This window comes from Equus asinus, chromosome 25, assembly GCF_041296235.1.
Source record: "Equus asinus isolate D_3611 breed Donkey chromosome 25, EquAss-T2T_v2, whole genome shotgun sequence".
Taxonomy (NCBI): domain Eukaryota; kingdom Metazoa; phylum Chordata; class Mammalia; order Perissodactyla; family Equidae; genus Equus; species Equus asinus.
In genome coordinates this window covers 37,466,104-37,481,258 of record NC_091814.1, presented here as the reverse complement: position 1 = coordinate 37,481,258, position 15,155 = coordinate 37,466,104, and the positions used below count along the sequence as shown (strand labels likewise).

The following is a 15,155-nucleotide window of genomic DNA, read 5'->3' as shown; positions in this document are numbered from 1 at the left end:
TTCACGTAGGTTGGCCACTAATTTGGCTCCAAACTTGCATGAAGAAGGGAAAAATTGTTTATAAAATTCCATACTTGTAAAGTCAAAACAAACAAGAAAAACAACAATTTCTGAGACCAGGGACAAAATTCTCTCCTGAGTATTCCTTCATAGGACAGTGGATAATGCAGGAATGTGTAATCAACAACATCCTCACACTGAAGGCGCTGGTAAGTTTCTGTTCGTAGGAGTAGCATTTAGGTCCCTTGCAGAGGCCAGGGGTACTGAGGTAAAGCAGAATTCAGTAAGAGCAATTTTGTGCAGGTCAATTAGAAAATGAAAAGACCTAGGTTTTATTTCTATTAGTATATGCTTTCCTAGACTTGTAAACTGTATATCACTGATACCAGTGACAGACCTATCTAACTATTGATAATGTTCCTTCTCCTTTTAGATTCTGAAAAAGAGTTCCACATCCTCCCTCACCGAGTTTTTGTCCCCGTTCCGGGATCCACTGTAATGTTATGTGATTATAAATTTGGCGATGAATCAGCTGAAGAAATCAGAGCCCATTTTATAGAAATGTTAGATCATATGATTCAAATAGAAGATTTGGAAATTGCAGAGGAAATAAACACGGGTAATTATATGATGTTATTTAAGAACCTGATTAGACTACTGCTAAGATTACCTATGAGACATCTAGTTTAAATATCGTGTCTTTAGATTTCCTTAAAGGTGGTTCTGTTCAACACTTCAAGGCATTTAAAATTGTGTCTTTTTGATTTCTAAATATATAAATATGTGGTCAGTGTTTTCCTGGAAAACTGTACCAAAATTTAAGATACTTTAGGATTTTCCAAGCCTCACAAGTCTTAAAACAAGTTCAGCCTTAAATAGGTGAAAATATATAGCTTTAAGGGATTTCTTTTTATTACAAGAAAAGTTTTCTTAAAAGACATTATCTTAATTATTTGGTTAAGCATCATGTCACAAAGTCTTTTAAACACTATCAAACGCCTTCTCCATTCTATTTCCCTTTATTTTCCTCTCCCCATTGTATTATTGGGATATTAAACTAAAATGGGCTGTTCCAAAAATTAGATGAAGATTATTTTTCTAGAGCATCAATTTGCCATACTAATTGTGTAACACATTTTTTCCCCTAGCCATCACTTTCACAGTTGACCTTACATTTTGGAAGGCTGGTTTTTTTTGTTTTGTTTTGTTTTGCTTTGGTTTGTTTTTGTTTTTATTTCTATTAAGAGCAGGATATGCAAACATGTAGGTGTATGATGGTCTTCCTGAAATATTTAAAAATATGTGATAGAACTAATTATTTGCAAGTATCAATAAATACTGAGTACAAAGCAATTTATTAATCTTGAAATTTCTGGTGTCATAGTAGAAAGTCTTTAGATTACTTATGAATATGGATGTTTGTGAAATGGGTATAGCAATTTTTAAGTCCTTTTTCTAATTCTAATTTCCTAGTTATCCCTCTGTTGCTTAACTAATTCCTACCCCCGACAAGAGTAGAGTGTTTGATTTAGAGTGCTCTTGTTACCATGATGAGTCAAAGAAGTATTTGGTTGGTGAATTTCAAATCTGTCAGTGAAGCCTTACGTCAGTTGGAGACCACCAGCTATTTCTCAATAGCTCCAAGTTAGTATTAATCATGGTATGGAACAGGAAGTTTGTTTCAAAGGGCAATAAGCCACTCTGAATTGCTCAGTATCTGATGTTAAAGCAGCGGCTGTGTTTCAGTCTTGTGAAAGCTAACATTTTAAAAGGTAAAGCTATAGCATATTCCCTATCTGATAGAGATTTTGAAAGTAGACTGATAAAAATGTTTACTACTTTCCGAAATATGTTTTCCTGGATTACTAACTACACTATCTTTGCCAACCAAACTTAGACTCCGAGGGCAGGAAGTTTTGTTTGTTTTGTTCACTTCTGTCACTAGTGTCTAACGATAGTTGTTGACCCATCTATTGTTGATAACCTGGGTGAATTTTTTGTGGGCTCATTAGAGTTGACCTAGTTCATTCTCTTTCTTAGAATACTGAAATCTGTATCTCTAGCAGATTGGTATTTAGACTGTTCTTCCTTTACTCTGGCTACCCGTCTGCCTTCCTGTAACTTATACTTTATTCAGTAATCTGGAGCACGTGAATTCTTTCTTGAGGCCATGTTTTATATTTGAGGTCAACTGTCATGTTCTAAAGATTTCAGAGCCAAGTATTCCCACATACCTTTAACTGTTCTCTTTATTATAGTTTCCAGACCTCATTTTTTCTTACCACTTTGTTTGCCTTCCTTTAGATTAAGAATTTTTAACCTGTGGTGTCCAGAACCCTTGGGGTCATAGCTGACTTTCGGGAGATCCAAAAACCACTTGAATGTAATTGTGTAATTTTTTTCTGAGGAAAAGATGTAAGCTTTCAAAGCATTGGTGAACTAAGAAAGATTAAAAACTTCTTTAAATATATTCTGATTTGCCTTTCTTGAAATATGTTATCCTGAATTGAACCAATTACTCTAATAATAATATTAGCTCTTATTTATATAGAACCTAATACGTGCTGGGCACTGTTTTAAGAGCCTTCCAAATACTAAATCATTTAACCCTTATAACAACACTATGATATAGGTACTATGATTAGCCCCATTTTCCAAATGAGAGAACTGAGGCTCAGAAGGGTCTAGTAACTTTCCTAGGGTTATGTAGCTAGTAAATGATGGAGCTGGAATTTGAACAAGGCAGTTCGGTTCTAGAGTCTGTGCTTTTTTCCTAACAATTTTGTTTTACTGCCTTTCCATGGGACCTAACCAATACAGACTATAGGACTATTACTTTCCTTAATCTAGATACTTATTTTAGCCTGGCTCTCTTCATTCTATTATTTAAAAAATTTTAAACTTAAATGAATGACGTTACATTATCCTTGTTTAATTTCATCTTATGTCAGTATAATTTCTCATTTGTTGGCTAGAATCTTGTATCTGTTATTATGTATGGCTTTCATATTCTTTTGAATTATTTGTCATACTCTTAGTACGTATCACTTTGCTGAATTAAGAATGACTAATGGTAGCACTGTATGCAAAATTTGCCCTCATTCACAACTTACTTTAAAAATCAGATATAAAAGAGTAGGAAGAGAGATATTTCATTTAGATTTCTTTAAGACTACTGTCATCTTAAGAAATGATTTTCTTTTATCTAATTCCATGTTGTATTTTAAACATGAGTTTATACACTAGTTTTTATTTTATTCAATACGTAGTTATACTTTAAAAATCAGTTAATTATAGTTATTAACCTCAGGTAATAACAGAGGTTAATAGCCATTTTTTATACCTGTAAGGCAGATTAAAAAAAATCCACGGGGGCCGGCCTGGTGGCTGAGTGGTTAAGGTTCCATGTGCTCCACTTCAGTTGCCTGGAGTTCCCTGGTTCGGATCCTGGATGTGGACCCGCCTCGCTTGTCAGCTATGCTGTGGAGGCCTCCCACGTGCAGGATGGAGGGAGGATTGGCACAGATGTGAGCTCAGGGCTAGTCTTAGGCAACAAGAGAGGAGGATTGGCAACAGATGCTGGCTCAGGGTGAATCTTCCTCACACACGCGCACAAATCCAAGTAGCTTCCATCACTGTAGTATACTCTTAAAGAGGCAGCTATGGCAGCCTTGCATGACAACCTCCCCAAAATGAAACTAAAACCCAATAAATGTGAACTCTTCTTAAACCATTATATGTACATGTTAGTGTACATTTCTTGATTTTTCTATAAGATTCACAAGGAAAAGGATTTGCCTTTCTTGCTCTCTGCTGCATTTCCAGAACTTTCCAACACATTATAGGTACTCAGTAAATGTTCATTGGCTGAACAAATTACTGATTTTGTCAGTCCTAGCGCTTGGAGTCCAAAGATCAATATGATACTGATCCTGTCTCAGAGTGCTAAATAGAATTTTTTTCACCTGTGTAGATACTAACTTTTATGTGCTCAGACTGGGTGAATGCTTCCATTATATTTAATCATAGTTTTGTGCTACTCTTTTACATTACTTTGCATGCTTGTAATTATTTAACTCATCATATTTAATGTTAATCATCCACATTAGACTGTAAGATTTTTGAGAGTAAGTACCGAGAATGCTTACTTCTGTATCTGAGCTCCATGCCTAAAACATGGTAGGTATTCATAAATATTTGTTACTAACTGACTGACATATACTGAATAGGTCATTTTTAGGAAACTATATCTTCTTTTATACTTATTTCATGCTTGAAAAATTATAAGCTTATGCCTAGCCAGAAGTAAGGTTTTTAAAGTTTGTGTAGTGCACTACACTGAACATGACGAAGGATATAATAGTTGGAGCTCTATGAGTCAATAGTGGAGAACATTTTAAGGGGTAGAGAACGTTTAAAACATAGGACAATATGTAGCAGTAATTGTTGCCCCAGAAATATTAATTCTAGTTTTCAGCATTTAGTGTGTCTATTAGATATTTATTAAACATGTGCTTTGTTTAAGGCGGTGTGATAAAAACAAATCAAGGACCAGATTCCTTTCCTCAAAAAGCCTATAATGTGATTTGAAAGATAGAATGTGTAGGCATTATTATGTAGAGCATGTAGTAAGATCCTAAGAGTGAGAACTTAAGATTAATGATCAGAATTTTAGGGTCTCCAGTATTTGGTTAATAATTCAACTAGAAAAAGATTTTTTGACTGTAGGTTAGCAATAACTTATAATCTATAATTACAAAGGTTTGGCATTGGTATTTTCAAATTTTAGTAAATTCTAAATTCAGTTTTTTATTCTTTATTATTACTACTTTTATATTTCTCTTTAAACTGAAAACACACACTTATGCAGTTGATGCTCTATAATATACAGTAGATAATCCCAAATATATTAAAAGCCCCAGAGTTTTGAATGATTCTTTGAAATATTTTTGCAAGTAATTAAAAAATTTATTTTTAGCCTCAAGATAATCTACTTCTTAACTATTATTATCAGATTTAAACGCTGTTCCGTAATGAGTGGTTTTATCATTTGTATCTATACTAAATATATTTTAATTCTGTTTTTCAGCTTTCCTTGAGTAAGCTCTATCATTAGCGTTGTTTGTACTCTGTTAAATATTAGAATGAACTAGTAGCTATGAAGTACTTTAAAATAATTTTTTAATCTTAGATATATAAATATTAATCCATTTGCTTTTTTTGTTTCGATTTTCATAAGCTTTTAATATTGATACCTAGTTGTATGTTTCACACTGTATTTTAAAGTTATTTCTTATCTATATTTCTTTTTTTATGCTGACAGTCTAGTATAGAGATGGATTAACTGAGTAGAAAGAGTATAATATTACGAGAACAAAGGAAACAAAGCAGCAGTTTGGAAAGTTTAGGTGTGTATACTTATATGTACGCTGTGTCAAACTCGTGGTTTCTGGTATTATGTATTTTTCTAATATTACGTAATGTACTGAAGATAGTACTTCAGTATGGTCGATATGATTCTTTTAAGACTCTGCCCTGGTTTTGAAACTTACATAAATCTCAACTGAATGATTGATTACTGTATGTTGATTGCCTATTATGTATTAGGCATTAGGGTTCTAGAGATCAAGTATATAGTCCTGACTCTCAAGAAGCTCACAGTATGATGGGCAATACAGAGAAATGAACTTTTCCAAAATAAGGTGATTAGTTCTATAATAGAGGAATGAACAGAGAATTATCAGAACATTTAGCACAGGCACCATCCCTGTCAGGGATTCAGAGGAAGCTCAGAGCAGGTGACATTTGAGTTCATTTTGAAAGATGAATACAGTAGAGGTAACTCTAGGCTTTTTAGGAATTGAATGCTGGTGTCAGATGCATTGTGAACAAGAATCTGACTTTGTCTGGAATTATATTAGTTTTGCTTCATCAAGTATTTGTTGAATTAGAAGGAATGATTTAGTAATTAGTGTATTTTTAATTGTGAAATAACACGTACCCAAATTATGGGATAGAGTAAAAACAAACATTTTAGTAGAAAAATTAAGTGCTTTTACATAAACATCCTATTGGTTGAGAATTATATTCACTTATTCACTCATTTACTCATTCATTCATTTATTAATTTACTCAAAAATATTAGATGCATAATTTTACCAACATAGTACTTTAGCTGAGTCCAGGTGACAGCTATGTAACCTTAAACAGATCCACTCTGAACCCCAGATTTTCTTGGGATTGATAGGAGAATTTAGTAAAAATGTTAGGGAAAATACTCTAAACAGTAAGTTACATAAATGTAGGGTGATAATTAGCATTATTACAAGACTTTTACATAATGAATCTTCTGAATTATAATGAAAAACGTTAATATTAAAGTATGGAAATTAATGTTTTATAGTTTGCATAGATTTTCTTAAATATTTGATGTTAAAGCTTCCATATAAAATAAACCATAAAAAATAGAGTTCAAATGTTCAAATTCAAAAATTGAAATCAGTTACTATACATTTAGGAATGTTAAACTTATTCTGAGTATCTGGCTTTATTTTCTAAGTATTCATTATTTGCTTGATTATTATTAATTATTTCTGTTCTATAATATAGTTGCCAAGTAGTTGCTAGGTTTAAAATATATATTTTGCCAAGTATCTTAAAGTAACATACTTTTAAATGACGTAAAGGATGAAGAACAATTTGTTTGTCAATATGACTCACTTAAGGAGAGGGATAACTATGGCTTTAGAATTTCTTAGATGCTTTAGTCATCTCCTAGTAGATATTAGTTTAATAATTCAGATGTGCTTTAGCCAAAAAGTATCAGCTAAAAATTTGGAGACGCACCTTTAAAATCTGGTGAAGCTACTCTTTGCCGATTCTGTCTTGATATCAGAGCGGAAATTAATTTTTCTTGTTTGGTTAAACAATGATAATTATAAAGAGAAAAGAAGTAATACTAAAGATGTACTTTTATGGCTAAATCACTAACTGTAGTGAAACCTCCTTAATTTCGGATTCAGGAATGGGGAAGAAGAGAAGGAAGGAGTTCAAGTCCTGACGTTTCATTTCAAGCTTCTTAATACTCCTGCCTACCTGTCTGCAGCTTAGAATGAAATCTGAACACATCTACAACTTAGCATGCATTTATCATGGCTCTTGCTTTCTCTTTTGTTGACAGTTGCTCAAGAAGATTGCTTTCCTATGTGATTAACTTGGGATTTGTCTAAAGTTAAAATTACCTAGTTTTAAGGAATGGTTAAGATCTAATTTCCTATTGAATCACGTGTTATTTGCATTTAAATTTCAGACAACATGTTAAAGTATTGGTGAAATGGCATAGTGTCTAAGATTTGAATCAAAATCCTACAAATGGGGCCAGCCTGGTGGCGTAGCAGTTAAGTTCATGTGCTCCACTTCAGTAGCCTGGGGTTCTCCGGTTCAGATCCCAGGCACAGACCTACAGACTGCTCATTAAGCCATGCTGTGGCGATGTCACACATACAAAACAGAAGAAGATTCACACAGATGTTAGCTCAGGGCCAGTCTTCCTTACCAAAAAAAAATTAATTAATTAAAAAATATATAAAAAAACAAAGTCCTACAAGCTTCCACCAAAGCAAACACAAATAAATTATGACAAGGCCTTATTCATCCTTGAAAAGTGCTCTGCTTCAGTAAAATTACCTCAAATTTATATCAAATCAACATAATTTTGTATGACAGATTTAAAAATGGAAGTAGAGCAATGAAATGACTTTTTTTATGGAAGTAAATTATTTGTCCAGAGGACCAACTAGAGCCTGATCTTCACATATAACAATTCAATATTAAATGTGTAAGTAATATATCAGGACAAATAAAACCATTTTTATGCTCTTTAAATACTCAAGTAAAAAAAATTCCTGTAGCAAATAATTGTAATTCATGCTTCATCCATTATTTTTATTTGTTATGTAAGGATTTTAATGGCCCAAATGAAAAGCTTTTTAGCAGTAATAGTTGCTAATAGAAAAGCCAAAGTTTGTGTGTGTGTGTTTTAACATGAATAAAATTGTGCTCTATTCAACTTTTAGACCTATAGATGAAGTTAGGGGAAATTTGAAGCTGGTGGGCTAAGGTAGTCTAGAAATAAAGTGTTATTTTTTGGTCTTTGTGACTTATTTGATATGGGAGTAGAAAAAAAGAGAAGAATGTTGTTTGGTTTTAAAGTACTTTAGTCATGTGCTCGAAGAGGCAAAAAAAAGACTGATGGTACCTTTCATTCTAATGAGGTTATTACTAAGGATTATTTCTGAAAACGACAGTAAACTTTTTTTCATGGGAAACTGAGAAGGAGGCGAGTTTTTTCTTTTCCTTTCATTCATTTTGGTTTGACAGATATGTATTTCATAAGTGGATGTGTCATCCTTGTGAGTCTGCTAATATATTGGGATACAAAGATGTCTTTAAGGACGTTTTAAATCTAAGCAATAGGTTATTTTACTTTGAATTTAAACAATAGTATTTATTGTCTCTCACTCTGTGGCTCTCTTCTCTTCCTTGTAAATAAAGGGATCAACATGAAGTAGTTGCTTTCAAACGTCGTTCCCCAGAGTTCTGTAGAACAGCACTCCACTACCACATCTGAGGGGAAGCAGGGCGTTTGGCTCCAGGAGCCCTCCATCCTTGCTTCAACCAGAGTTAATGCTGCTTTCATCTGTTTTACATACTAGGATTTTCTGTCAGATTCTTTAGCACTAGGTAAAAAAATGAAAACCACTGATGTGTGTGATCTCTAAAGATATTTTCAGTGCAAATACTTTGAATCAGTGTTGTATAAATTCAGCTAGGCTAACCTACATAAATTCTAGTCAGCATAATGAAGTAGAAAAAGAACTTGTATTTGAATCCTCAGTTCTGCTGCCCATGACCCTCAAATATCCACTTAATTTCTCAGATCTTATTTTTCATTTGTGCAATGAGATAATGTACTTGCCTTGCTTAACGCTGAGTTGTTTTAAGGTCAAATTTCTGGTTTTATTTTGCTTGTGTATTTCAAATTTCAGGTTAGATCAAGAGTCAGCAACCTTTTTCTGTATAGGGCTAAATAGTAAATATTCTAGGCTTTGTGGGGCACATAAGGTCTGGCCCATGGGCTGCAGTTTGCTGATCTCTGCTTTTATTATTAATATCTAATTATTTGAAATTATTCATCTCTAAAACCACCAATAAGAATGATATAAAATTAATCCAAATTAAGAGTGAAGGTTATTCTGTTACTCTCTGGTTTGATATTTGGTGTCAATTTATCTCTACTACCATATAGTAAACACATTAGAATTTGTGGGAAAGATTCAGAACTGGCTGTGTGGATCTCTGGTTTCGGTCAGTTATAAAACTACATAAAGTATTTTTAAAATTATGTCATTTTGACATATATTCCATGAAATTTAATTCACCTACATTTGATGATAATCATGTTATAAAAAAATCAAGTTGAAGGAAACTGGAGCTCATTGTATATATTTTTTATAATGTTCTTATTTAAAACTCATTTTAAAATGGTAATTATTCTCATTTTGTTTAGTATTTATTATTATTATCCTCTTGCAGCTTGTTTGAGTTCCTCTGTGAATACTGAAGCTTCACTGGACGGCACAGATGATGAACAACCAAAACAACCAATTAAAACTACAATATTAGTGAAAATTCAGCACAACATAGGTATCCTATTTTTTTTATAACATTGAAAAGATGGTATTTTAGATTTGAGTTTTCTTATTACTTTAAAATTATTTTGCTTTCATTTTGCTCCCTTAAAAGTGCTAGATTAAGCCAGTATTTATGGAATATTATGGAAAGTGCTAGGTCCTAGAAATACAAAGATTTATAAATAATTTTCCCGAGTGCCCTCAAAGATGACACTTCCTGTTAAGTTTTTGCGTGCTTTGCGAAGGAAAACATGTTGAGTTTCGGGAATCAATTAGTATAGTAGGACCAATGTTTTCCAAATTGGTATTCCCAGGGTTGATATTGTGGAAGATTTTGATATGTGTTGTATGAAAAAAGTCCAATTCAAATCTGAAAATTTATATTGCTTTAGTATTTTAAAAGCTCCAAGAACTGTGGCAGTTACTTTAACATTTTTCAGATTTATTGATCAAAGAACATGTAGACTCGTTGTTTAGTGGAATGCCAATTTTAGAAATGAGCATGAAGACTTTTGACTGAGAGTTAGTAGCCTGAAGCGTTAGTTGTTTTTCTTGTCACTTACTCATTAGATAAACTTAAGTTAATTACCTAAATTCTTTTACCTAAGTGAATGTGTGTGTGTGTGTGTGTGTGGGGACTACTCTGGTCAGTTTTGTTTTAATTTACAATAATCAGGAAAAAATAAATAAAAAGTTACCAACCCAGACTTACTAATTGTTAGATTTTATAATGATGGAATCTGAGTTTCCGTAGTTTTCAATAGCTATACAAGTGACTTCGCATTGTAATTGATTGAGAACCACTGCCCATTGGAGCTGTCTTTTTGGTTTAAACTAAATAGCATGAGACAGCTGGAATGTCACTATGAATATTTAGAAAAGCCTTTTAAAGTATGTGTTAGTTTTTCTCTTAGAGGTGTGTGAGTGCACACACGTGTTTAAGAGAGACAGTCTTTTTTTTTTTTAAGGTTTTGCTAAGGTGATGAAGTACATGATTATCAGTCCAACCTTTGCAGTCTACTCTTTCAACTTATTGCTCCATTTTCCTCTAAGACTTTGCTGGCTTCTAGTACATACATATGTGTGTATAGGTATATGTGTTTGTGTGTGTGTGTGTGGTTGTTTAGGTCCATCAGTTACCTACATTTCACAGCCTAGGATCAGTTAAACCTTTCTTTTGCTCATTCCATTTCCATTTGTTTTGTGTTTGTTTCGCTTGTAGGTGTGGTTGCAGCATTTGCAGTGGCAGTCCTTGCTGCGGGTATCTCCTTTCATTACTTCAGTGATTAGGGTGAGACACAGAGAGCGTCCTGATCATCCAGAGAACCCTGACCAACAATTATGAATAATAAAGATGCAAACAATCCATCTGCATTTAAGACAACAGCAGCCAGATCTGCTGCCATAATGCCTGTTAAGTGTGTTTCTGACTAAAGTGAAATCACCAGCTGCCTTGTGTTTATATCATAGATGGCTCAGGCTTCCAAAAATAAAGTTATGCGTCTAGATGGAAGTTGCATGTAACAAATCATTATTATCTATTTTTTAAAATGTTCAAAATGGTGGTTTATTTTCACAGATTTTAGTTCTATTGATCTGGATCACATATTGATCAGGACATTGAAAAGTTGAATAGTCAGGTTGACTGAATGTCTTAGTAATAGAACAACAGGAGAAATTTCTACGAAGTGGGACGACAACCTGTTGGGTAAGTTCATGCTCTAGGACCTTTATAATGTAGACTCAGTTCCAAAATACTGATTGAGTTCTGTTTGAGGGGTAGCAAATCCTTCCAGAGAGGTTTGAATCTGTAAGGATTGCCATAAACCATGTGCTTTCCTCAGGTTAGTATATTATAACTGTTTTAATATATTAAATAAGACTTTTGCTTGCAGCCGTACTTTAGACTAGGTACTATAAAACAACTAGATCCACTGCGCTCTCTCCCGGGTGATTTCATCCAATTCCATCATACAGACCAGTGTTTTTCTAACTAAGGGTTTCAACCCTAAATCAATTCACTAGTTTGCCCCCACATTTTTTTTCTTTAACTTGTTTTATGTAGTAAAATATGCATAACATAAAATTTACCATTTTAACCATTTTTTAAATTTTTGAATGTACTAATAGGCTCAAATAAAGTAGAGGAAATCTCCAGGAGCTTCCTATTTTTCCTCCCCCATAAAAAGGAACACATTTGGAGTTGGGAATTGTAAATAATATATTAAGCTTATAGGTGAACAGTGGTTTTCTGGATGGCAGTTACTCTTGTAGCACTGTTGAATGCAGTTTGTCATGGATCAAAAATGAGATAAATCTGAATCTGAGATGCTATCCCAGCCAGGACAGTTCAGGTGGCCCTCAGTTTTGGTACCCTGTAGCTCCTGATAGATGCAAGACATAGGCCCAAGATTCCTGTAGATTAAGATAAAGCACTATTAGGGGGCTGGCCCAGTGGCGCAGCAGTTAAGTTCGCACGTTCTGTTTCTCAGCAGCCCAGGGTTTGCTGGTTTGGATCCCGGGTGTGGACATGGCACTGCTTGGCACGCCATGCTGTGGTAGGGGTCCCACATATAAAGTAGAGGAAGATGGGCATGGATGTTAGCTCAGGGCCAGGCTTCCTCAGCAAAAAAGAGGAGGACTGGCAGTAGTTAGCTCAGGGCTAATCTTCCTCAAAAAAAAAAGATAATAATAGTTAATAAAAGATAATAACAATATTATTTCATGAATAGAGATCACCAAGAGCAAGTTGAAACTAGCTAGCATGAAAAGGAATCTAGAAATACAGACTTTGTGTTCAGTTCTCTAAGGTCTCATCACCAACATACGTGAAGGATGGAACCACAGGCAGATCTGAAAAAGAAATAAATGAAACTGGTAGAAATGGGAAATATGTTATTTGAAATGAAAAAAACCACCTCAGACATGAATAACATATTAGACTCAGCTGAAGAGATGATAAATAAACTGGAAGCTGGATCTAAAGAAATTACCCAGTGTGCAGCAAGGAGAAACAAGGAATTAGAAAATAGAAATATTAAAGAGAAGTTAAGAGATGTGGAGGGAAGAATTGTAAAGCCTAGAAGTACTACAAGAAGAGAATAGAGAGGATGGAGGAGTGGCAATATTTGAAGAGGTAACAGAATTTCCACATTTGTTGGGAAAACATGAATTCAGAAAGTGCAATATGTCCCAGGCATATACAGATAAAATCCATACCTAAACTCAATGTAGTGTAACTGCAAGATACCAAACACAAGATTTTAAAAGCAATCAAAGGGAGAAAAAGATCATCAATGAAGACAAGGCTGTCAAATACTTAGTAGGCTTTTCAACAGTAACAACATACCCAAAAGATGGTAGAATAATGCCTTCAAAATTCCGAGAACTAATTATCAACTTAGAATTTGTACTAAGAAAAACTGAAATAAAAACATGTTCAGATGAAAAACAGATTTTACTATCAGCAGATCTTCATTAAAGAAATTGCAAAAAGATGATCTTCAAGAAGGAAAATAATTCCAAAAGGATGATCTGAAATTAAAGAACTAATGAGCAAATAAAATGATAAAATATGTAAAAATCAAAAGTGTTTATATAAAAGTCATGATGATAGAAGTGTTTATAAGAAATAAAATTGTAAACAAATGTAAAACTAAATAAACATTTTATTCAACATTAGTGTGGACTTTTAAAATAAGATGTAATTGAAAAGCTGGACAATAGCTTATAGGATGGGAGGAGGGTGATTAAAGTTTTGTGAAGTGCTTTTATTCAGAAAATGGATTAAAATATTGTTTAACTTTAAAATTATGTTAAATGTTATAGTAAAATTTCAAATATGGCTGCAAAAATAATAGAGAATGAATCATTCCAAGGGAAAACTAAAATATGGAATAGAAAGACAATAACTCAGTACAGAAAAGGGGAGAGATTGTAGAGTGAGGGTAGAGGAGGAACAAAGTTAGTAAGATAATAGTAAGTCAAGTAATAATTAAAATAAATATGAGTAGACTAAACCCAGTTGAACAACAGATTAGATTTTTTTCAATCCAGTTATAGGCTGAATTTTTAAAAAGATGAAAGAAACACATTGTGCAAGCAGCAAAAGACAACTTATGTAGCTTTAGTGATATTAAATCAAAATTAGATTTTATGATAGTATTAGCAAAGATGTAGAAGGCCACTAAATAATGGTAAAAGGATCAATCCACTAGGAATATATGACAATTTTAAATTTGTATATATTTATAAAATGACTTCAGAATGTCTATAGGTCTAAACCAACAAATTGAACAACATGATGGAAGATGTCAGTAGCTCTCAACTTACTGATAGATCAAGCAGGCCAAAGAATGAGTGAAAGCACAGCTTTGAATAATGAAATTAACAGTATTGATTCAATGGACATCGTTAGAATAATCAACAGTTAGAAAATGTTCTTAATTAAGCATTGACAATACAACTCACAATAAATTTCAAAAGATTAGTATTAAATGGATAATCATAAATCAGTCAGTTATAAAGTTTAAAATTTTTTTAATCATTTACAAATTATGATTATGATTACAAATTTTTTAAAAACTTCATGGATGAAAGAAGAAAACATAAATACTTAGAATCTAATTGTAAGTACTACATTTGGAAAAATTGGGTGATGCAGCAGAAGCAGCACTTTGAGGGAAATGGCTTTAAATTCTTAAGGAAAAAGTCTAAGTGCATAACTTAGGAAAAGAATAACAGAATAAGCACAAAATAGAAGCAAGGAGATATAGGTAAGGGACGAAATCAACGAATTAGAAAAAGACGTAGAATGGCAATGTCTTGTGAGTTGTTTTCATGACAAAACAATAAAATTGGCATAATTGAACAAGAGGAAAACAGCACAAGTAAACAACAAGGATTGAAAAGGGAGTCCTAACCCATAGATTCAGCAGAGATGAAAGTGGTAAGAGCCTACCAGGAGCATCTTAATATATTTGAAAACTTAGACAAAATAGATCAGAGTCTAGAAAAATGCAATTTCCTTAAATTGGCTAAATAAGATACAAGCAAGCTAGATACACTTATTCAGTAGTATTGCAGAGTAAACTATGGTTTAAAATTCTTTGACAAAGAGAATATCTAGCCCATGTTTGTGATGTTTTATTTCTCTTTCAGGGACCATACTATCTCAACATTTTATACAAACTCTTCCAAAGAATAGACTCTTCAGCTCATTTTATGACGGCAGTATAACTTTTATTGATACTAGAATCAGACACATTCATTAGGAGAAAAGAAAATTACAGGCTAGCAGCATTTCTTAACAGATGTGAAAGTCAAAAGCACTATTAATAAACTGGACTCAACGTTGTATCAGAAAGTGTAGTGCATCATGACTAAGTTGAATACATTAAAAATCAAGGACACAACAAGGATGCCTATTATCACCACTTCTATTTATCATTTTCCTATAGAAAA

At 33.2% G+C, this 15,155-nt stretch overlaps 1 protein-coding gene across 2 annotated transcripts in view; it reads left to right on the top strand.

Moving 5' to 3' along the window:
* Positions 1 to 13,187, top strand: part of ODR4 (odr-4 GPCR localization factor homolog) — a 36,731-nt gene extending 23,544 nt beyond the window's left edge. For both annotated transcript variants that reach the window (XM_014868634.3, XM_044758699.2), the window contains 3 exons: positions 434 to 619; positions 9,595 to 9,705; positions 10,915 to 13,187. In XM_014868634.3, coding sequence (XP_014724120.3) covers positions 434 to 619; positions 9,595 to 9,705; positions 10,915 to 10,982 — 365 coding nt within the window. In that variant the 3' untranslated portion in view covers positions 10,983 to 13,187. The remainder of the gene's footprint in view (positions 1 to 433; positions 620 to 9,594; positions 9,706 to 10,914) is intronic.
* The last annotated feature ends 1,968 nt before the right edge of the window (positions 13,188 to 15,155 follow it).